This window comes from Vigna unguiculata, chromosome 10 (assembly GCF_004118075.2).
Source record: "Vigna unguiculata cultivar IT97K-499-35 chromosome 10, ASM411807v1, whole genome shotgun sequence".
NCBI classification, from domain to species: Eukaryota; Viridiplantae; Streptophyta; class Magnoliopsida; order Fabales; family Fabaceae; genus Vigna; species Vigna unguiculata.
In genome coordinates this window covers 34,938,695-34,960,678 of record NC_040288.1, presented here as the reverse complement: position 1 = coordinate 34,960,678, position 21,984 = coordinate 34,938,695, and the positions used below count along the sequence as shown (strand labels likewise).

At 29.4% G+C, this 21,984-nt stretch overlaps 2 protein-coding genes across 8 annotated transcripts in view; one reads left to right on the top strand and one right to left on the bottom strand.

Moving 5' to 3' along the window:
* LOC114166401 overlaps window positions 1-21,984 on the top strand; it is a 104,097-nt gene that overhangs the window by 30,746 nt on the left and 51,367 nt on the right. Inside the window, exons 12-18 of one of the 2 annotated variants that reach the window (XM_028051128.1) lie at window positions 66-665; window positions 1,944-2,726; window positions 4,392-4,850; window positions 5,118-5,933; window positions 6,830-7,744; window positions 8,211-8,274; window positions 8,442-8,795. In XM_028051128.1, the coding sequence (XP_027906929.1) occupies window positions 66-665; window positions 1,944-2,726; window positions 4,392-4,850; window positions 5,118-5,933; window positions 6,830-7,744; window positions 8,211-8,231 (3,594 nt within the window). In that variant the 3' untranslated portion in view covers window positions 8,232-8,274; window positions 8,442-8,795. Of the gene's footprint in view, window positions 1-65; window positions 666-1,943; window positions 2,727-4,391; window positions 4,851-5,117; window positions 5,934-6,829; window positions 7,745-8,210; window positions 8,275-8,441; window positions 8,796-21,984 lie in introns of those variants that run through there. The other variant, XM_028051127.1, reaches the window with a different exon arrangement.
* Window positions 17,430-21,842, bottom strand: LOC114166404. Of its 6 annotated transcripts, none has more exons than XM_028051138.1 (6): window positions 21,754-21,842; window positions 21,528-21,569; window positions 20,305-20,423; window positions 19,210-20,228; window positions 18,095-18,880; window positions 17,430-17,991 (listed from the first exon to the last, which is right to left on the bottom strand). In XM_028051138.1, the coding sequence occupies exons 4-6, from the start codon at window positions 20,224-20,226 to the stop codon at window positions 17,677-17,679; spliced, it is 2,118 nt and encodes a 705-aa protein (XP_027906939.1). In that variant the 5' UTR covers window positions 20,227-20,228; window positions 20,305-20,423; window positions 21,528-21,569; window positions 21,754-21,842; the 3' UTR covers window positions 17,430-17,676. The 6 variants fall into 6 exon arrangements, with proteins under 6 accessions (XP_027906939.1, XP_027906937.1, XP_027906935.1 ...); XM_028051136.1 differs by having other exon boundaries at window positions 20,305-20,407; XM_028051134.1 differs by having other exon boundaries at window positions 21,641-21,837.

The following is a 21,984-nucleotide window of genomic DNA, read 5'->3' as shown; positions in this document are numbered from 1 at the left end:
TTCAATTTTTATTAATTCTTGAAATAAATAATTAATTTCATATTTTATTTCTTCTTTTGTATAAGATATCACGGCTTGATCTCAACAGTAGTAAACCAGAACTACGAGAGATATGGAGTGGCTCACTGTCTATATCCAACTTCTGTTTCAGTAAGTTGGCCACATTGATTGTAGAGGACTGTCCCTTTTTATCAGATGCAGTAATACCTTTCCATTTATTTCCCCTATTATCCAAATTGGAAACATTGGAAGTTCGAAACTGTGATTCTGTCAAAGTCATATTTGATGATGTCAAATGTTCAACACAACACACTTTAATTACTTCTCCTATGGAAGCTGTTTGGAACGCAGATCCTCCTCATGGAATTTTATGCATGCAACATCTAAAAAAAGTACATGTTACGAGATGTAAAAGGCTTACAAGCGTGTTTCCAGCATCTGTAGCCAAAGATCTTGAACTTGAAGAACTAGTAATTGAAGAGTGTGAGAGATTGGTGGCAATTGTTGCAGAGGATAATACAGATTCAAGTCTAGAGCTTACGCTTCCCTGTCCCTATGTCAAATCATTGAAATTACGTGGTTTGCAAAAGTTCAACTACTTTTATTACTGCTCACTCAATAAGCATCTGGAATCTCCTACCCAAGATCAACTCCCTCATGAGAAGGTATCATTGTTTTAGCACTTTCTTCTCCTTTCTTGCATCATAATTGGATTAGTGTCTGCAAATTCAACATTGCATACTATTATATATGATTTGGCAGGAGAGTTTACTTTTAGAAGATAAAACTATTACGATTTGGTTAAAAATGAAAGATCTATATTGAAAACTAATAGTCAAATGGAACAATACAGACAAATATTTAACCAGTAATCAATTTTAAAAATAAAAATAAATAGCCATTATAGATGATTAATTTAGATACTAATTTTTAAAATAAAATTTATTGATATCTAAAATAGTCTATATTATAAATAAAACATCATAATTAAATTGTAAATTGATTTCAAATATTAATTATTAAAATTTTAGTTACCAAAAATTTTAATGTTTAAATTATACATTAATTCTTTTAGTAATTTAAAATTTTAGTAAGTAATGTTAGTAATAATTTAATTTGACTGCTCTTTTATATATATATATATATATATATATATATATATATATATATATATATTTTTTTTTTTTTTTTTCTTCTCATTGTTCGTAAGAATAGTAGGAGCATCAGTAATATGTTGTATATGTTTTATATAAATAATTAAAAGAATATATTTGATTACTCATCAATAACATCTCAGATCAATTCAACAGATTCTCACTCACGCCATTCTACTTTATCATGTATCATTTGTTCATGCTGCCACAATCTTTGTAAACTATGGGAAGAAGAAGTCTGGTATTAGCGGAATCTAATTTGGTAATTAAAGAACTATACATTATCTTAGCAATATTTATCAAAAATATTTTATTCTCCTATTATTAAAGTGTTTGAAAAAAATATTAAGAAGAGAAATAGTTTTTCCTTTTAAAGTTTCTTTTATAATTAATTTTTCTATTCTGAAAAAAAAATGTCACTTTTTTTTCTTTAAAGTTAAAAAGAAAGGTATTATAATTTTTTTTCTTTAACAAAATTTTATTATTTTTTATTATTCGTTTTCTTCTTCTTTTCACTTTTTATTTTTATTTTAATAGTTATTTCTTATATGGTACTCTATCCAACATAAACAGTCCCTTTCGATTTAAATTTTTTGTTAACTCATTTTCTTTTACATAGCAACCACTGCAACTTGCTAACTGTTAAATTTATAGCATTTCCATCTCAAAATCTTAATCTCAGAATAAATTTTTGTGACCAAGTATGAGGGGTATCTTTTGGCATGAAAAATTAAAAGATTTGTGTCTTTAACAGTCCTAACAAACTTTTGTTTGTGTTTTTCTTGGCAGTTACAGTGCTTGTCATTAGGGGAAAATGGAATGAAGATGATTTTGCGAGGAGAATTGGAGAGAAACCTCTTGGGTAGTTTAAAAGCTCTTACTCTCTGCTTTGGTTCAGATGTATTTGGATATGAAATTCTAGAAGAGTTTCCGAACATAGAGAAACTTGTGGTGTGCGATGGTTCCTTAAAGGAGATGTTCTGTTGTGAAAGTGGTAATAATGTGTTACAGCAGCTGAAAGTATTACGGTTGGAGTCCCTTGAAGAGCTGGTTTCCATTGGACCAGGGAACTCTTGGACTGATTCCTTTGTCAGAAACTTAGAAAGCTTTGAAGTCATTAAATGTGGGAGTTTAAAAAGCTTGGTAGCAATGAAAAAAGGAGTGTCTTTCTCCAATCTGATATGTTTGATAGTAGAAGGTTGTGATAGCTTATCATATTTGTTCACATCCTCAACAGCCAAGAGTTTGGGTCAACTGAAAAGAATGGAGATAAAAAGGTGTGGATCAATTGAAGAGATAGTGTGTAAGGAGGAATCAGATGAGGATGAGATAATATTTCCGAAACTCAGTTGTTTAAATCTTGAATGGTTATCTAAGCTCAAGAGCTTCTGTAAAGGGAGTTTAAGTTTTCCATCCTTGAAGGAACTGACAGTATACTATTGTAGAGAGATGATAACTTTATGTGTGGGTACAGTGAAAGCAGACAAGTTGTCTCAAGTTACACTGGACTCAAAGGCTATTCAATTGGAAATTGATCTGAACTCTACTATCCGGAAGAGATTTCTGAAAGAGGTAAGGGTTTAATATATGATAGAAATTGTGTATTATATTTGCTATCAAACAACTTTTTAATTAGGATACCTCAATATTCATATTTTAAGACTTTCACTTTATGGCCTCTTCGTCAAACTTATTACACAAAAATAAAATAAAATATGCTTTTAATATATATACAAAGAAAATAAAATGTTTTTAATATATATACAAAATGTATATTATATTTTTAATAAATGATATGCTTTATATTTTTGTAATTTGTCCTTTATTTTATCCTTTATTTTTATTTAACGCTAGACTAGTAAAAATTATAAATTAGTTTTATAATAAAAAAAAATAGTTATTGGAAAGTTACATTTATTTTTCTCAAATCTTGTTAAATAAACTTGTTTTTCCTTTAATTTTAAAATAAAAAAATATTGTATCTTACAAATTTCTCAAATTTGTTTATAAAATGCAACAAACATATATATATATATATATATATATATATATATATATATATATATATATATATATATATAAATTAAATAATTTATGTTACAAAAATGTAAATTCACTATTATTTAATCATAATTATTTTCAATTAATTTTTGTAATAAATTTCTTTAAAAATCTTATTTAATATAAATTAATAAACTGATGGTTTGAAACATTGTCTCAATAACCTAGACAAATTATATTAAATTTAACTCAATTAACCAACTAATTGTAAACGGTAATTTTATTAATTAAAATAACTTATAAATATAAACAAATAGAAGAGAATCAAATACTTTTATATGCCATTTTAGCATAAATTTAATTTATTTTATTATAAAATATATTTTTATTTTCAATTTTTAATTAATTTTAATTTTTAATATTTTAATTTTTATTAATAAATTATTTTCATTATATTTATTTTACTTTTATTGCTATATATTTATCATAATGAATATTTCTTATTAATCTTCTACTAAGTTTTATAATAGAGATAAAATGAACCGTCTGTAATGAAAAAAACTAAAAATAAAAGAAATGATAACAATAAAATACATCTACCATAATCAATATTATTGGATTTTAAGTACAATCTAGAAATGATAAAATAAAGACTATAAATAATATAAAAGTATAATAATAATTTGTTATTATTGTCAATATCTTATTTAGAAATATATTAAAAGCGGTATTTTTTTCTAATGTAAAAATTAATAATAAATACCTTGTGTAAAAGTAAAAAGAAAACTTAATAAATGTTTTAAAAGAGGTAAATTGATATAAAAATAAAAGGTTAAAAACCAACATAAAAAATGTCACTTCTAATAACTTTTAAAGTTCTACAATTAAGTTATTAAATTTCTGAGTACTTAGTTATAAGTAAAGTCGGTGAAGTGTAGGAAAACTGGTAAAAAAAATCTGATTTCTTGTTAATCCTTGCAAAAGATTAATTTCATACTAAAGTCTCTTAATTTTTCTAAGTAAGTTCTAGAAATTTTAGAATATCCTAATTAGTGAAGGATGTAGAAAATTTCATAGTGAAGCATTAATTAGAAAAACTATTAGAAATGAATCTAGATCTCTTCATTAGCTCCTATAAATATCTTATTGTACTTAACATTTTTAATTAAGAAAATTTGATTTCTCTCTTTTATATATCACCTCTTCCTCTAACATTGCATGTGCTGATTTCGAAAGAATACACAAAGGAGATCGCAAAAGTGTCTTGAGTTCAAAGATAGGGCCGACCTACAAGAGATATGGAGTGTCTCACTGAAAATGCATGACTTTTGTTTCACTTACTTGGAAACCTTGATTGTGGACGGGTGCCAACTTTTATCATGTGTAATCCCCTTCGCTGTGCTTCCTTTGTTACCTCAATTGCAAACGTTGCAAGTTCGAAACTGTCATTCTCTCAAAACCATATTTGATGTCAAATGTACAACACAAGACACATCAATTACTTTTCCTCTGAAGACATTAGTTTTATGGAAGCTGCCAAATCTGGAAACCCTTTGGAACGAAGATACAGATGGAAATCCAGGTCATCCAGAAGGAACCAATCCCAACCTTACGTTCCCCACTCTGACGTCATTGACGCTATGGGATTTGCCCAACTTCAACCATAATATTCATGATGCAACACCAACATCTGAGGTTCGGCCTTTTTTTTTTCCAAAATCGATTACATAAATTAATTCTTCTACATGCATTCAAATTATCATGTGTCAAAAAGTGACTAAATCTTCATAAACAATCTCCTACCAACCGCTCAAATATTTTTCATTATATGTTCTTCCCATACAACCACTATTCATCTCATTTATCAATTTTTCATCTAAAATTCATTTTAAATCAAAATAGAGGGCTGAATATATGATAATGCTAACCTGCTTTTGCATGATTATTGGTTTCTCTTTGTAGCTAATTACACCCAACTTACAGCATCTGTTAGTGGGTGAAAATGAATTGAAGATGATTGTGGATGGAGAATTACAGAAAAACCTTTTAAGCGAGTTAAAAGTTCTCGGCCTATGCTTTGATATTGAATGTGATGAATTTCCGGAGTATGGATTTCTAAAACAGTTGCCAAATGTAAAGAAGCTTATGGTGTGGAGTAGTTCCTTCAAGCTAATTTTCTGCAATCAAAGACCTAATAATAGTGAACTTCTATTACAGCTCAAACAATTACGGTTGGAGTCCCTTGGAGAGCTAGTTTCCATCGGATTAGAGAACTCATGGACTGAGCCCTTTGTCAGAAATCTAAAAACTTTTGAAGTGATTAGTTGTTCCAGTTTGGAAAACTTGGTAACATGCACAGTGTCTTTCTCAAATCTGATATGTTTAAAAGTAAAAAATTGTGATAGCTTGTCATATTTGTTCACATCCTCAACCGCCAAAAGTTTGGGTCAACTGAAAAGAATAGAGATAGAAAATTGTAAATCAATTGAAGAGATAGTGTGTGGGGAGGAATCAGATGATGAGGAGGATGAGATAATATTTCCACAGCTCAGTTGGTTGAAACTTTATAGGTTGTCGAATCTGCGAAGGTTGTACAGAGGGAGTTTAAGTTTCCCATTGTTGGAAAAATTATCAGTAACACATTGCAATGATATGGTAACTTTATGTCCAAGTACGCTAAAAGCAGACAAGTTGACTCAAGTGAGAATTGAATACGGAAAAGTTATTTCACTGGACACTGATCTCAACTCTACTACGCGGAAGGAATTTGGGAGAAAGGTATGTGTTTAATTTCTGTTATTGAGCATTGTCATGATTCTTGTTGTTATTATAAATACTATATCTTAATTAGAACCCATTTCGTTATTTATGGACATATATCTATAGAATTTGTGTGAACATGCATTACGCCTTTGGACAAAAAAGGTGAAAAAGCTTTATAATTTATTTAACAATTCTTCAAAATAAATCCTCATGAATATCATACTTAAACTGTTAACAATAACCTAATTGCAAGTGTAGGCTAAATATATATATATATATATATATATATATATATATATATATATATATATATATATATATATATGTAATCTTACGAAACAATTCTTCAAAGTAATAGTCATAATTGGATTAGTATTCATGTTTTTTCAATTACTATAAGTGTAGCATACTGCAAGTCAAGTCTAGGTGACAGAAAAAAAAAAAGTAAAATTTTTCTATGACATCTAATTAAATTTTACACACTATATCTATAATTTAAAGTCGAATTACAGTCAATTTTTGGTCAACAATTAAAATGAATTTGCTGATTATCATTCCTCAGCAGGCTTAACTTTTTGTTACAAAATTGAAGCAATGAATTATTTATCACTATAAAGTATGAAAATGAAAGAAAAAGAACATAATTTAAGATAACTATAAATTTTCATATTCGTAATAATAAATTTTATTTATTTATTTACATTGTTAAACCTACCGTAACGGTTGAACCAATTTTTATGTTATGGCAACTAAATAAAATTATTAACCTCAATTCTCAATAACTTGTTTTTGCAAGTTTTGAAACATGCAAATAGTGAGCATTTCATATTTGTAGAGTACTGATTTAAAAGAGATCGTTGACTCTTGTAAATAATTGGTTTCATATTTTTAATTATTGTTTGCACGTGCAGATTTCAGAACTTAAAAAACTTGAACTCAAAAGTAGACCAAAACTACCAGAGATATGGCATGACCCACTATATATCCCAGACTTATGTTTCAGTGAGTTGGTCACCTTGATTGTGAAAAATTGTCAGTTTTTATCAGATGCAGTCCTACCCTTCCATTTACTTCCTTTATTACCAAAATTGAAGACATTGGAAGTTGGAAAGTGTGATTCTGTGAAAACTATATTTGATCTCAAACGTACGACAAAGGACACATTAGTTACTCTTCCTCTTCCTCTGAAGAAATTGAGTTTATCCAACTTATCAAACCTGGAGAATATTTGGAGTGAAGATCCTCATGGGATTCTAATCATGCATCATCTAAAACAAGTACATGTCAAGGAATGTAAAGGACTTACAAGTGTGTTTCCAGCTTCAGTGGCCAAAGATCTAATCGTGGACGACTGTGAGGGATTGAAGGCAATTGTTGCAGATGAATCCAAGGAGGATGAGATAATATTTCCACAACTCATGTATTTGGAGGTAGAAAGTTGCATTAGCCTGCCCTATTTGTTCACATCTTCAACGGCAAAAAGTTTGGGTGAACTAAAAAGTATGAAGATAAAAGAATGTAAATCAATTGAAGAGATAATATCAAAGGAGGGGGAGGAATCTGATGAGAAGGTAGAAATAAAATTTGAGCAGCTCCAACATTTGTATCTTGAAAAATTAGATGAGCTAAGGTGCTTTTACGATGGCAATTTTACTTTAAATTTTCCATCCTTGGAGGAAGTCCACGTCATCAAGTGCAGCTCCATGAAAACTTTCAGTGCATCCAACAAAATAGATAATTCCATAAAGTGGTATTATTCAGAATATGCGAGAGCCCGAAAGGAAACTGATCTTAATTCTGCTCTAAACAGAACTTCAGAAGAAGAGGTATGCGTACTTTTTTGTCTTAATCTTTGTTCGATAGAATTAGGAGTATAGGACCCTGCTAATTTGTAGCATACTTCTTAGTTTCTCTTTATCAAGTGCTATCATTCATCATTTTCATTAAAAATACTAGACATTTTCTTTCGGGAGAATTTATCGATAGGCTATTATCTTTTTTCCATGCAAAATTATAATTCAACTAATTCGCCAAGGGGAGTTCAATATCAAGGCTGGTGATTCGTGCTTTGAATTGAGAACATTATTTTTAGCGTAATGTGTTTTTGAGTTGTATCTTCCTTAAAATTAATTTGTATATATTAGTCTCCCGATTCTTCTAGTGCCATCATTTCAGTTCTTCAATAGTTCAGATACTGATGGAGATAGTGAACATAGTAAATCAATATTAACTAATGCTACTAAAATTGGTAAATTTTTTATGGTGAGTGATACTATCATTTGCTCTATGTAGGTGCAGGTGATGATTAATTAGAAGCAGTTTTTCACAGCACAACTTGATGATTACCTAAGATTAGGTATGTAATTTTGCATCAGTGTCATTTTATGTCTTATTTTATTTATGACACTTATGTACAACATGATATTCGCTACAATACTAGTTTTACTAATTCAATAATAAAATCCATAACTTTTTAAAATCGCTTTTATGAAAGTATAATAATTGCTTTCATAATTCGTCTAGGTTGAGTCTCGGTTGCCGACTCCAATATTGCAGTAATTAAGAGGTGATTGAAGGCATCAAGAATGGGTGGAGATGAATGTGTCCGGATTTTATTACGTGTGATTGTGTTTAGAAAAAATGAAAAAAAAATGTTGTTGTACCTAGTTGAAGATGAATGTGCCCCTATTTTATTAGGTGTGATTGTGTTTTCAAAAAGAAAAAATAAAAAAAAAAATTGTGTTGTTCTTCCTAGTTGAAGATGAAATACATTATTAACTATTTGTATTATGTAATGTGTGAGATTAAAAGTGATGAACGGCCATGAATATTGATTGAAGGCTGTATCACTAAATATTCACTGTGGTGTATTAGCATACGTGTGCTTATGCTGGTAAAAAAAAAAAAAAGTGTGCTTGTATTCATTTGCTGTTAATTTGCTGTTAATTTTATGTTCATGTGATCGTAATGATTCTCTCGTACTCAACTTTTATCATAGTTCACTTTTGAGTCCTCTGTTGATGTCACATAGGTAATGTACTTGTATATTATTTATAAAAGAAAATTGAGAAGTGTTATTTTGTTGATGAAAGATATGAAGTAAAGGGGATTATATAAACTATTTAAAAAAGTAATTTCAATTTAAATATAGATTATAGATTCATGTTTAAATCATTCATATACATTTTTAACGGATAGTTTTAAAAAGTTGGTGAACTATATAAACTTCAGTTTGTTTATACTACTTTCAACCCATTTTTAAAACACCAAAGCTAAACGATTTTTCTCCAACATTAAATTAACCCGTAGTAACTATAGTTGTATAATAGTTTCAAATTTTCTCGAACTTAAAAAGTTTAAGTACTTGTAAAAGGTTTCAATGCGTCCTTAATAGTTTATAGACACTTTTAACGGTTGTTTACATTACAGCCATTATTTACACAGGTCAGTTTGAATTATTTTCAGGCGCATAATTATATAATATTATAAATAATGAGTATCTAAATGAAAACTTGAAAAACGAATTTATGTACATTCCTTCAACCTGGAAAATAATATTAAATAAATATAAATATTTTTATGATATCTATAATATATGCATATGATTTTTGAAATAACTATCCCATTATAATAAATATATGTTATTTGATCCAATTATTAAATCTGCCATAATATCTTTGTGTTCATGTTACTTGCCATTTCGTAATTTTTTTAAATTTTTTATTTTATTTTATTTTTTGTCACGTATTAAGATATTGTAATGTTACATGTTACATAATCAATATTTTGTATTCAATTCAGTTTTATATTTAAAATTTTGATTCAATTCAATTTCAACTTTTTTTTTTTAAAATAAAATAATATTATCGAAGAAGACAAAATTAATAATTAAACTTAATCATAATTTATACATAAATTTTAAAATAAATTTTTAAAATATATACGACAAAAATTAATTTTATTTTTTATATTTTTAATTTCAATAAAAAATCTCTATTTTAAACTTATAATGTTTTAAAAATATTAAGAATATTTTAAATTTTAATATTTGAAATACACTTTTTAAACAATTATTTCAAATATAGTATTTTAATGTATTTCAAATACAGTTTTTGATAAATATAGAAAATTGATCCATTTCTAAATGTGTGGTAGTAAAAAATTGTCGCTAAGTTATATTTTTTTAAAATATATATATATTTAAAAGGTTGGTAATGAATTCATCATTTTAAAATACAAGAACTAAAATCAAATTGAAAAAAAAAAATCACAATGATTGAAAGCATTATTTTCTGTACAAATCTACCAAAAAGAAATATTGGAGAGCTCATATGCAATAAAGATATAATTCTATTGTAGTATACTATATACAAACAAAGTATTGGGTGATTTTTATAAAATTGTGTTAAATATAATTTTTGATATTGCATCAGAGTTTATTAAAAAAAATATTTAAAATAATGTAAACTTTAATTCATATAATTATATGACTGCTGTGATAAATAAATAATTTAGTTTTGATGAATGTATGTGTCAGGTCACCTTCTTTCAGCCTGATTTCACAGGTTACATTCAAATACAGCGAGCTTGTGGATCTGAATGTTATAGAGCAACTATTGCACGACAATCATTGGGTGCAGCAAAACAGATTTGGGTATTTGAAAAGGTTGATTGCATGCGAATGTGAGAGTGTAGTGGATGTAATTCCATCTTATTTGCTTTCTTGTTTTCACAATCTGGAAGAGTTAGAAGTCAATTGCTTGAAGTAACGGACTGTAAGGAATTGGCAGAAATATTTAGGAAAGATGAAAAGAGTGGAGAAGGAGAAGGAGAAGGAGAAGGAGAAGGAACAACACAACACTCTCTGTTTCCTCGTCTCACCACATTCACTCTGGGCCAATTGCCACGCCTCAAATACTCTATCAACTGCTTCAAACATCAGGTAATTCTCACACCTTTGCCTTTATCATCATCCAAAATTACACAGATCATTGGAACTACGGGGTTTGCCAAAGTTCAAGTAAAAGCACATACAAGCCACCCTACCTATACCTCAGTACGATGGTCATTGAATTATGATTGCCTTTTAAATAATAAAAATTGTTGACTAAAAGTATTAAATTCATTCATTTATAAAGACATAAAATTAAATTAGTTCAAAATAGCTAATTATGATATTGTTAACTTGTTGGAAGATCTTGAATTCAGATAATGTAAATTAGAAAACGTCATTCGGTAGAAAAATTCTTTTAAATATAGTCAACTGAGTATTTTTAATACAAAATAATTCTCATTAAAATTAGTTAAAATGTCATATTTGTGAAGTACTAATTAAAGGAATCTCAATTTTGGTGACTCTTATAAATAATTAATGTAATATTTTTATTTATTCTTTTGCGCGTGCAGGCGCAGACGCAATCATGGATTGAACTTAAAAGTAGTCCAGTACTACAAGAGATATGGCATAGCCCAGTGATTCTTCCTGACTTGTGTTTCAGTGAGTTGGCTACATTATATGTGAAAGACTGCCAGTTTTTATCAAATGCAGTGCTACCTTTGCATTTACTTCCGCTATTGCCGAAATTGGTAACATTGGAAGTTGAAAACTGTGATCATGTGAAAGTCATATTTGATGTAAAATCTGCACAAGGTACAGTGACTTTTCCTCTTAAGAAATTGACGTTATCCAGGCTTCCCAGTCTGGAGAATGTTTGGAATAAAGATCCTCATGGAATTCTAAACATGCATCATCTCCAAAATGTAAATGTTGGGAAGTGTGAAGGTCTTGTAAGTGTGTTTCCAAGATCAGTAGCCAAAGATATTGCAGAACTTGAAAATCTAATGGTGAAAGACTGTGAAGGATTGACGACTATTGTTGCAGAGGATAATATAGATCCAAGTTTAGAATTTGTGTTTCCCTGCGTGAGATCATTGGAACTACGGGATTTGCCCAAGTTCAAGTATTTTTACTACTGCTCACTTAAGTCTGACATTTATACGCATCTAGAATCACATACCCAAGATCAACTCGCCATCGAAAAGGTACGTCCAACTGTTTCCCTTAAGCTTCTCATATTTCTCATTGTTCATTTCTTCTTTTGGTTTATCTGCAATACACACGCAGAAATGAGTTTTAAAAAGAGTGAGAATTTAGGATGATTAATATCAATGAGACTTTTAAAATTGAATTTCAAATTTTGGAATGTGAGTGACTGAGATTTAATCTTCGTTAGTGTTTCTGAAAAACCGAAAGGGAAAGGGATGGAAGCAGTAGTTAAGTTAAACGTGACACAGATAAAAAGAGAGTATTTGCAACATTACTTTTCAATTAAACTTCCAGATTTGATTCATCCATTACTTGTTTATCATTGTTCAATACGAATAGTACGAATATCTTGTTTCTAGATACAAATGTGAAAATTTCAGTTACATTTCTTTTCTATGCACCTCTTAACTCTCATGTTTTGTATGTTTTTATGTAAAAGTAAAAGAATACACTTTACTATGCAAAAATAACACCTCAAGTCTAACTGCATAGATTCTGAAGTACACCATTGAACTTAATCCTATATAATGTATTATCGGGGCTCCAATTATCCCCTATCATTTAATGTGTGGAAAATATGTAAGTCTAAGTGAGATAACAAACCATATAACATCCTATAACATAAAAGACCTATAAATCCGATATATTCAGATTTTGAATTGAAAGTAACGTAAAATACCTTATGTTAGATCATGTCATACATGTAAATAATAATCTCTCCCCAAATCCCTTTCTTTTCCACAGGAACTACTGCAAGCTTCCTAAGTCATTCATTTATAACATTTTTCCATCTTAAAATCTTAAACTCAGTATTTTTGTTGTTTCTAAATAAATAAATTTGTTTACACACATTGGATATCACAAACTTACACAATTATATCGTGTTTTTTTTTTCCGTTTTGTAGCAAACTGCTTCTTTTTAAACTTGACCTATTTGAACAGAGTTTGGTTTAAATAGTTAATTTGTCACTAATTATGATTTGGCAGAGAAAATTTATAGTGTTGTATAACTGCTCTAAACAGTTCTTACTGAACAACTTGTGTTTTTGTTGGTTACTTTAGTGCCTGTCATTGGGGGAAAATGGAGTAGATATGATTTTGCAAGGAGAATTTCCGAGAAACCTCTTATACAACTTAAAAGTCCTTATGAAATTCTAGAAGAGGTGTCCAATATAGAGAAACTTGTGGTGTGTGATAGTTCTTTCAAGTTCTGCTGTCAGAGGTATAATGATGTGAGTTATAGTGAACTGCTATCACAGCTGAAAGTATTACACTTGAAGTCTCTAGGAAACCTCATTTCCATTGGATTAAACTCGATAACAATTTTTTAATTGAAGGTTATTATTATTCTTATCCTTATAATACACACCCTCAATCTCAATATTATGAAAAATGTGCATTGTATTAGTAATCATCACATATATAACTTTTTTAATCAGGCATCATTGAATTTCTGCCTTCTAAATAACTAATAAATTGGAATCAAATAGCATGTCAGATTCATTTTACTTCTTAAACGTCAAAAAAGCTAACAAGTCTAACTCTGATTGTCTGTGTAAAGAGGATATATTACTTTTAATTTTGAATAAGAGTTTACTACCTCTGATACAAATCACGAAATATTTGTGATAATATAGTTTATCTACTAATGATGTAAAAGTAATATGATTATTCTTTTTTAATAAAAAGTATTACTCTACAAAGCATTATAAGTAAGAAAATGGCATTCAATCTAGGTTTTGACAAGTTAACACCTCAAGTCTCAACAGCATAGCCTCTTACGAAGATATGTGTACAGAAAAAAATTATATAAATATATAGGAGAACCATACTAAAATACATATGTAATCAAGAAAATCAAACCTATTTCTAAAATAATTATATGAACTGTTGTCAAAATCAAATAACTTGGGTGCTTTCCGTTAGTGTACAGAATCTGCAGTGCAGAAGAGAAGGAATTAAGGTCTGTCAGTTAACCGTGTAAACATTCCAGGAAGATCACACTTACACTTCCTGATTCATTAGAACTTAGGGACACAGAAGTGCTATCCAATACACCAAATAAGTTGAATTAAGGTCGTAAAATTATATTATTATTCAATCATAGTTTCTTTACCGTAAAATTATTGTTTTTAAATAATTATTTTAAGAATCATGGAGGAAAAATAAAAAATTATTACACCTTTTTAAAGTAACTTTATGAAAAAACTAATTTTTTTTAAATTGATTTTTAATTTTTTCAATGTCTTTTGTAAAAAAATCGTTCAAAATCTATTACTCCAGAATGATAGTATCATATACTTGGTTGAATATGATACTAATAATAATAACACACAGAAATTCAATCTATATAAAAACAATATTAAAAATCTGTTATCTATAAGAATATTAAAAAGGATATTAGGAATGCTCCGACCCTTATATAAAAATATGTTATTATCTATATAAAAACAACATAACTACTCTTATCATTCTTTGTCAAAATACACCCTACTCAATTAGTATTTCTCAAACTCATTCCAGATACATCCAACACTTATAGACTATATAAAGATATGTTTTACAAATTTAATCGGCTTAATACATATATAAAGATATAAAGTACAAATATTGTTATATTCCTGTTCACTTGTATAGTTACTTAATTTACTTTCATCATTCAAGATGTCTTTTATGGAAGTTAACGTATCCAACAATCCTCTAAATAGATTGGTTTGTCTATAAATGAAACATTCTTATAGTTAAAATTGGTTTGTAATGTTTGCAATTCATGTCCATGCTCTCGTTACGGGAACAAATTTAGTGAATAAATTTTTTTATAGTTAAAATCTTGATAGTTAATATTAGTGATTAATAGACCAGTTCATTATAATGATCAATTTAGAAATTAATTTAAAAATTATTTTAGTTACCAATAAATTTTAGGTTATAAAATTATATCTAAATTGATTATTATAGAAATTAATTATTTTTATTTCTAAAATTAATCATTAATTAAATATTTTTTTGTAGTGATAATTTAAACTCTTTATTTACAATTTTAATTAATAATTATTATGACGATGTTGAAAGATTAAGAGGCTTAAATGCTTAAAAACAAAATAAAACTAACAAGTTTGTGATGAATGAGGATATATATGACATGATAGTGGAATGATGATGTATTAAATGTGATAGGCTCTGCATTAATGTAGACTAGAAAACGTCATTTGGTAGAAAATTTCTTCTAAATATGGTCAACAAAGTTTTTCTTTATAAAATTATTAATAAGGGAATATTTCATATTTGTGGATTACTATAATGCTTGTAAATAATTAGTTTCGTACTTTTATTTATTGTTTTGCACGTGCAGATTTCTGAGCTTCACGAACTAGATCTGAAAAATAGGCGACGACTACAAAAGATATGGCATGGCTCACTGTATATCACTGACTTCTGTTTCAGTGAGTTGGCAACTTTGATTGTGCATGACTGCCAGTTTTTATTAGATGCAGTGTTACCCGTTTACTTCCTTTATTACGTGAACTTAAAATATTGGAAGTTGAAAACTGTGATTATGTGAAAACCATATTTGATGTCACATTAATTACTCTTCCTCTGAAGAAATTGAATTTATCCAACTTGCCAAATCTAGAGAATATTTGGAGCGAAGATTCTCATGGAATTCTAAACATGAGTCGTCTACAAGAAGTACATGTTAAGGAATGTAAAGGCCTTACAAGTGTGTTTCCAATATCAGTAGCCAAAGATATTATGAAACTTAAACATCTGGTGGTGGAAGACTGTGAGGGATTGATGGCAATTGTTGCAGAGGAATCTCATGAGAATCAAGAAATAATACTTTAAGTTTTCCATCTTTGGAGGAAGTCCACGTCATCGAGTGCAGTTCCATGAAAACTTTCAGTGCAGTCAACAAAATGAATCATTCCATAAAGTGGTATTATGCAGAAGATGCTTCACCCCGAAAGGAAAATCATCTTAATTCTGCTGTCCGCATAACTTCTGAAAAAGAGGTACGCATACTTTTACTTCTTAATCTTTGTTCAATAGAATGATAGGATTAGTATTAGAAATTGTTACTGTCATGATACAATTAGATATACGTAAGATACATTATATTATATAATAATGTTGGAAATTAAAATAAATTTAAATCCACTTCGAATAAAAGTAAAAAAGTCGAGCATCATATAAAGTTAAATATTCATAACTATGTGATTTTAAGATTTTAAGTTAAAAAGGATGAATATCTGACATGTGAGTTGAGCTCATATTTCATTTGTATTCTATCTTTAAAGTGAACAATAACACTTCATGCATGATGTCTTGGGGACAAACTTATTTTTTTTTGAAATTATAGTTCCATTAAGTTATTCATGCTTTTAACTGAGAACATTGCTATTACTTTTAGCATAATATGATTTATTTTGGCTTGGATTCTGCTTAAATTAACTTGTATATATTATTTTCTTTTAAATAGGCTCCACCACATGCTGCTAGTGCCCCATTTCAGTTCTTCAGTAGTTCAGATACCGATGAAGATAGTGAACACGGTACATCAAATATTAACTAATGTTACTAAAATTGTTAACTTTTTTTCACGGTCAGTTATATCATTTGCTCTATGCGCATGTAGGTGATGATTAATTAGAAGCAGTTTTCCACATCATAATACGATGATTAAGTCTATTACGTAAGCAATTTTATATTATTTAGTGTTGTTTTATATTTTATTGATATCTATATAAGTGGACATTTCTTTGCTATGATTTAGTTACGAGGCTTATGTATAGTATGACTTTTGAAATAGTTAATTTATTGTTTTTATTTATGTGTGAATTTCGTGTATATTTCACATCTTAATCACGAGAAGTAAATGGTGAGGATAGTAAATGCCTTAAAAGCGACAAGACATACAATTTAATAAGTCACCTTAATAAATCTTAAAATAAAGGATTAATTACTTTTTTTTTCTCTCTGTTTTTGTTTAAAAAATTCAAGTTCTGCTTTTTTAATTTTAATTTAGCTACGCTTAAAAAAATGATATAATTTGATTTATTTCGGGTACAACGGTAAAATAACATGTATAAAAGAATTCAAAATAAAATTTAAAGAAATTTTTTTTTGAAAAAACTCATAAATTGAGATATGATGTTGACTTAAACACTTTTTCATCAAAATTAACGACAATAATCAAATTAAAAATTTTTAAAAAAACTAGGATCAAATTGATATAAAAAAGACTTGAAAACTAATTTGATATTTCTTGATAAATAGATGACAAAAAGAATAATTTAACCAAATATTATTATAATAAAGGTTAGATAGTTGAATGTAAAAATTTAATGGATAAAAGAGATAATTTGAATGTTAATTACAATTATCTTTACCAGCTTTTAACCAAATTATGTTGTACTGTGGTAATAGTCTTAATCCACCTCCAAAATAACCAACGAATACCAAGCTACGCAATAAGCTTGTGATTATCAATCATGTACCAGCTTTATTACATAGGCATCTCCCAACACAGTTTCTATGCCTTTGAAACTTGGCAGAGAGTATCTAACCTCATAGATTTGTAGTTATACTTAAGAATTATAAGAACATGCATAAAACAAGAAAAAGAAAACGTTAAATGATCATCAAATCCACTTAAACACAATTATTTCATACATCAAAATATGACGCAGCATTGCTCCACTCCACCCTTTATCACTTTTCACCCACACTTTTGGGTTTGACTTCTTCCTTTGTATTCTGCACTGAATTATTATTGTTCTCTTCCTTCTCCCTTTTAGATTCTACAACACTTTTTTCTTGTTTCTTTTTCTCTTTCTTATCATTTAAGTCGATATCTTTCTCACGTTTTTGTCTTTTTCTTTTTTCTTCCCATTTTATTCTCTTCCTTCTAAAGAAACTCCAACCTGGAATGAGTCTTTGGAATCTCCAAGTCCACAATAAGGAGGATAGGCTCCGAGTAAAAGCACCTTTGTCGGATGTTAAAGAAGCCCTCAAGAGGTTTATTGCCTGACCAAAATCGACAAATAATTAGACAAATCTTAAATAAAACCATTGACATGAATCAGATTTTCTTAAGCCAATATCAAAAGAACATGGTTGTGAACATTACCTCTGACTTCTTTATTTTCACCAAATGTTCCTCCAATTTAGTAAACGGGGTGTCATCCATAAATGAACATGGAATACTTGAAGTAGTTGTCATTGGTAACACTGTCAGATCATCATTCACAACAAATAGACACGGCCTCTTCATAAATCCCACACCATCTTTTCTTGCTCTATCGGAAGATCTTGGGTCCAAAAGTTTGATATCTTTTGGTTGTTGTAGCATATCGCGTTTCTTTGAAATCATTCTTTTTTCAGAGATGATACGACCCTTCTCATTTTTCATTTCTCTAAGGCCATACCAATATTTGGCAGTGTCATATTGATTTGCATTCAATAGTGGATTTCTCTCACAACCAAAATGAGGAGCCACCTTTGGATTCAGTAAGGATCTGTTTGATGACTCTATGAACCACGATGGATCCAGATTCTTCACACTTTTGTATAAGTTACGAATGCAACCCAACGACAATTTGCCATTCTTAATCTTCAGAATAGATGCAAGAAGTGGTATGAGGCAAAAGGAAAAATTGTTACTCTTAAGGTTCATAATAGATCCAAGAGGTGTTGTGAGGAAGCTGGCTAGAAAATCGACAAAATCTCCATCTGCTTCAACAAATAGAATCTTGTTCTTTGCTTTGCTCACCATTACCTTGATTTCTAAATAATCTTTGGAACCACTGGAGCCAATAACTCGTGAGAATGAGACCGATCGCTTGGACTCCTTTCCTAATAATACATCACTAAGCGGGGTTTTGGAGGTTAATGCTTGCTTCAGTATGTTTAGTATCTGAAAGAAGATAAGTGAAAAAACAAAGCACGATTTAAGGCAGTAAAGTTATAATTAAACAAGGAAAGTTCATATGAGCTTACATTATATATCAAAGTACGACAACTACGGAAAAGTCCTGCTCAACTACAATTTTACAATATATTGAATAACTGGAGAAAGGTTAACAACTTCATATATAACTTCATATATAGTGTAAGTCACAAAAATGTCTCTCAAATTTTTACCAGAAAATGATATTTTAGTCAACTAAATAATTTTATGTATTTGCATAAACTTGAAACTGTCAAATATTGGAGGAATAGTCTTTTCTACATAAGAAATATTACCTTTTTCCTGTCAAGATGCTCTACTATCTGGTTTTCGAGTTTTTTGTGTCCAAGTTTGAGGGGTGATTTAATGGATTCACTTGGAGAGCTTCGGCGCACTGTCAAGTCATCATAGATCAAGAACATGGCCTTTCCTTTGACAAAAACACCATCGTCACCACCATGCTCTTCCAGCATTTCTATTTCTTTGATGAATGACCCGCAGTCGCACTTTTTAGCAGAAAAAGAACTCACCAACAATTTACTTTCTTTACTTGAACAGTTAAGACACATGAAATACTTTGTGGGTTTTGTATCATCCACTTTCACTTTTAGTCTCTGGCAAGAGCTCTCTAAGGGGTTGCGCGGAGAATGCAACATTTCCTGGCAGTTGTTGTTCCTGAAAACATCAGAGTCCAACTTATTAACACTCTGGTAAAGCTCCTTGATGCAACCAAGCCCTACTTGTTGTTTAGACTGAAGCCCCAAAATATCCTTAAAACTGTGGCATAGCTTGTTGATGCAACCAGGTCCTTCTTGTTGTTCGGAGTTGTTCTCATGCCCTATTTGTTGTTCAGAGGTGTTCTCACACCTTTGTTGTTGTTCAGAGGTGTTCTCATGCTCTACTTGTTGTTGTTGAGAGGTGTTCTCACGTCCTTGTTGTTGTTGAGAGGTGTTCTCACGCCCTTCTTGTTGTTCAGAGCTGTTGTCAGGCCTTTGTTGTTGCTCAGAGTTGTTATCGCGCCCTTCTTGTTCCTCAGAGGTGTTCCCACGCCCTACTAGTTGTTCAGAGATGTTCTCACGTCCTACTTGTTGTTGAGAGATGTTCTCACATCCTACTTGTTGTTGAGAGCTGTTCTCACGCCTTTCTTGTTGTTCAGAGGTGTCCCAAAGTCGGATGATAGTTCCCAATGGAAGGGTAAGGAAACTGAAGAGAACATCTACCAACTCCCCACTTGCTTCCGCCACAATTACACGTTCTTTTTTATCGTCAACCCAATATTTCAAAGAGATTTTTCCCTCTTCGTTGGAAGCCATAACTGAAATATAAACTAAACAATATTAACCAATTAAAAACAAAAACAAAATGTACAGTTTTAGTAAAGCTTCTGATACCTTAAATCAATTGTTGGTCGATTGTGGCACTTAGGCGATATTTCTAGGAATCACTTTTGCGTTTTAAGGAATGAGCAAGCATGGTGAAAACGTTTTCTATGTCCTTGGAATTAAGGAAGCTCCCAAGAGAAAAAACATACTTAGTTTGGTTTTTTCAAAATAATTCTAAACCACAACTGAATCACAATATGCTTTTCAATTTTAAGTTCTAAAATTTTTGAAAAAGTTTTTTTCAGTATTCAAATTTAAAAAGTTGTAAAAGTTTGTAATATAACTTCGTAATTTTTTAATTGACAAACTCTTGCACAACTAATGGATGCTTAAACCATGAATGAGAAGAGGGAAATCAACCAAAAAGCTTTTATTTCCTTAAATTCCAAAACTTTTTCACAACAGGCTGTGAAGATTATTAGTAATGAAAAGCATCCATAGCAAAATATTATATTGTATACCCACCAGCTTTTTGGATTTGATTTGTTCAAAAAGATAGTAGGTATAGATGCAGCACTAAACCAAACAGCATTAGTTCAACTTGGGAGCCAAAAACTCGCAAAATATATTCATCATACCAATAATTATTTTTTATTTCTTTAATTATTATATAGCTTTATCAATAGCAATTCGTTTTTATTCACTAAATTTCTTTTCATTTGAAGATTAATATTGGCCTTTGTAACATAAAGGAATTATTTTAAATTTAATGTATAGAGTATAATTTTGTGAAAAAAATGCTCCTATAACATTCGAAGTCATACAAGATATCATTATCAAACAGACTAGACATTACTCAACTTGTGACGAAGAATATTACTTATATTTTTTAATATGTCATGATAATTAATAAAATTCAATAAATCATTTTAACTATTCCCTTTCTTTATATTAAGCTATATTTATTTAGCTTTATTTACCAAAATAATCATATTATTCATTTAAATTAAATATAATATTATTAATATTATATTTTTATTTTTTTGGAATAAAATAATCAATTTAATATAATAAAAAATATATAAAAACTTTAATTTTAATAAATGTGTTTCAATTTCGTGGGTTGGAATAATTCAATTTCAACTAATAATGCTCTTTGGGTGAAAACCAATGAATCGGTTATCGTGAGAAAAAAATTGAAAAAGTAGTAATTTTTCTTTGGTGTATTCGTTTCAGCAATATATCCATTAGAACAGTGGAAGCAAGTGGGAAAGGTAATAAGGATCTCATACCTTGAAACTGAGAATGAGGAAAGCTGTTCTTAGTCTTCAGCACTGCAAGTATTTAAAATTTTAAATAAGAAAGAGGAGGATATAAGATATAAAGAAAGGAACAAAACATATACCTGTGTTGTTGGAATTGGATGATCCAGAATTGTAAGCAATAAACTGAAAGTGAAGAAGAGAGAAAAAACTGAGAAGAAAACTGAGTGTTGCTAAACTTAGCTTTGTAGTTTACCTCAACAAAACCGAACAAGGAAATGGGAAACCATACAAAACAAAAAATATCTTCACTCCTCTCTCACTCTGAAAGTGTTCAACTCTTGTAACCAAATAATGTAGTAATACTATTCGAAAAGAAAAGTATCGTTTTCAGCATTTTACTTTACTCACCAACTTATGTACTGTTTTCTGTTCCTTCTAATAAATGCTTGCGCAAATGCATTTCCTTTGTTAGTGCAATTTATTT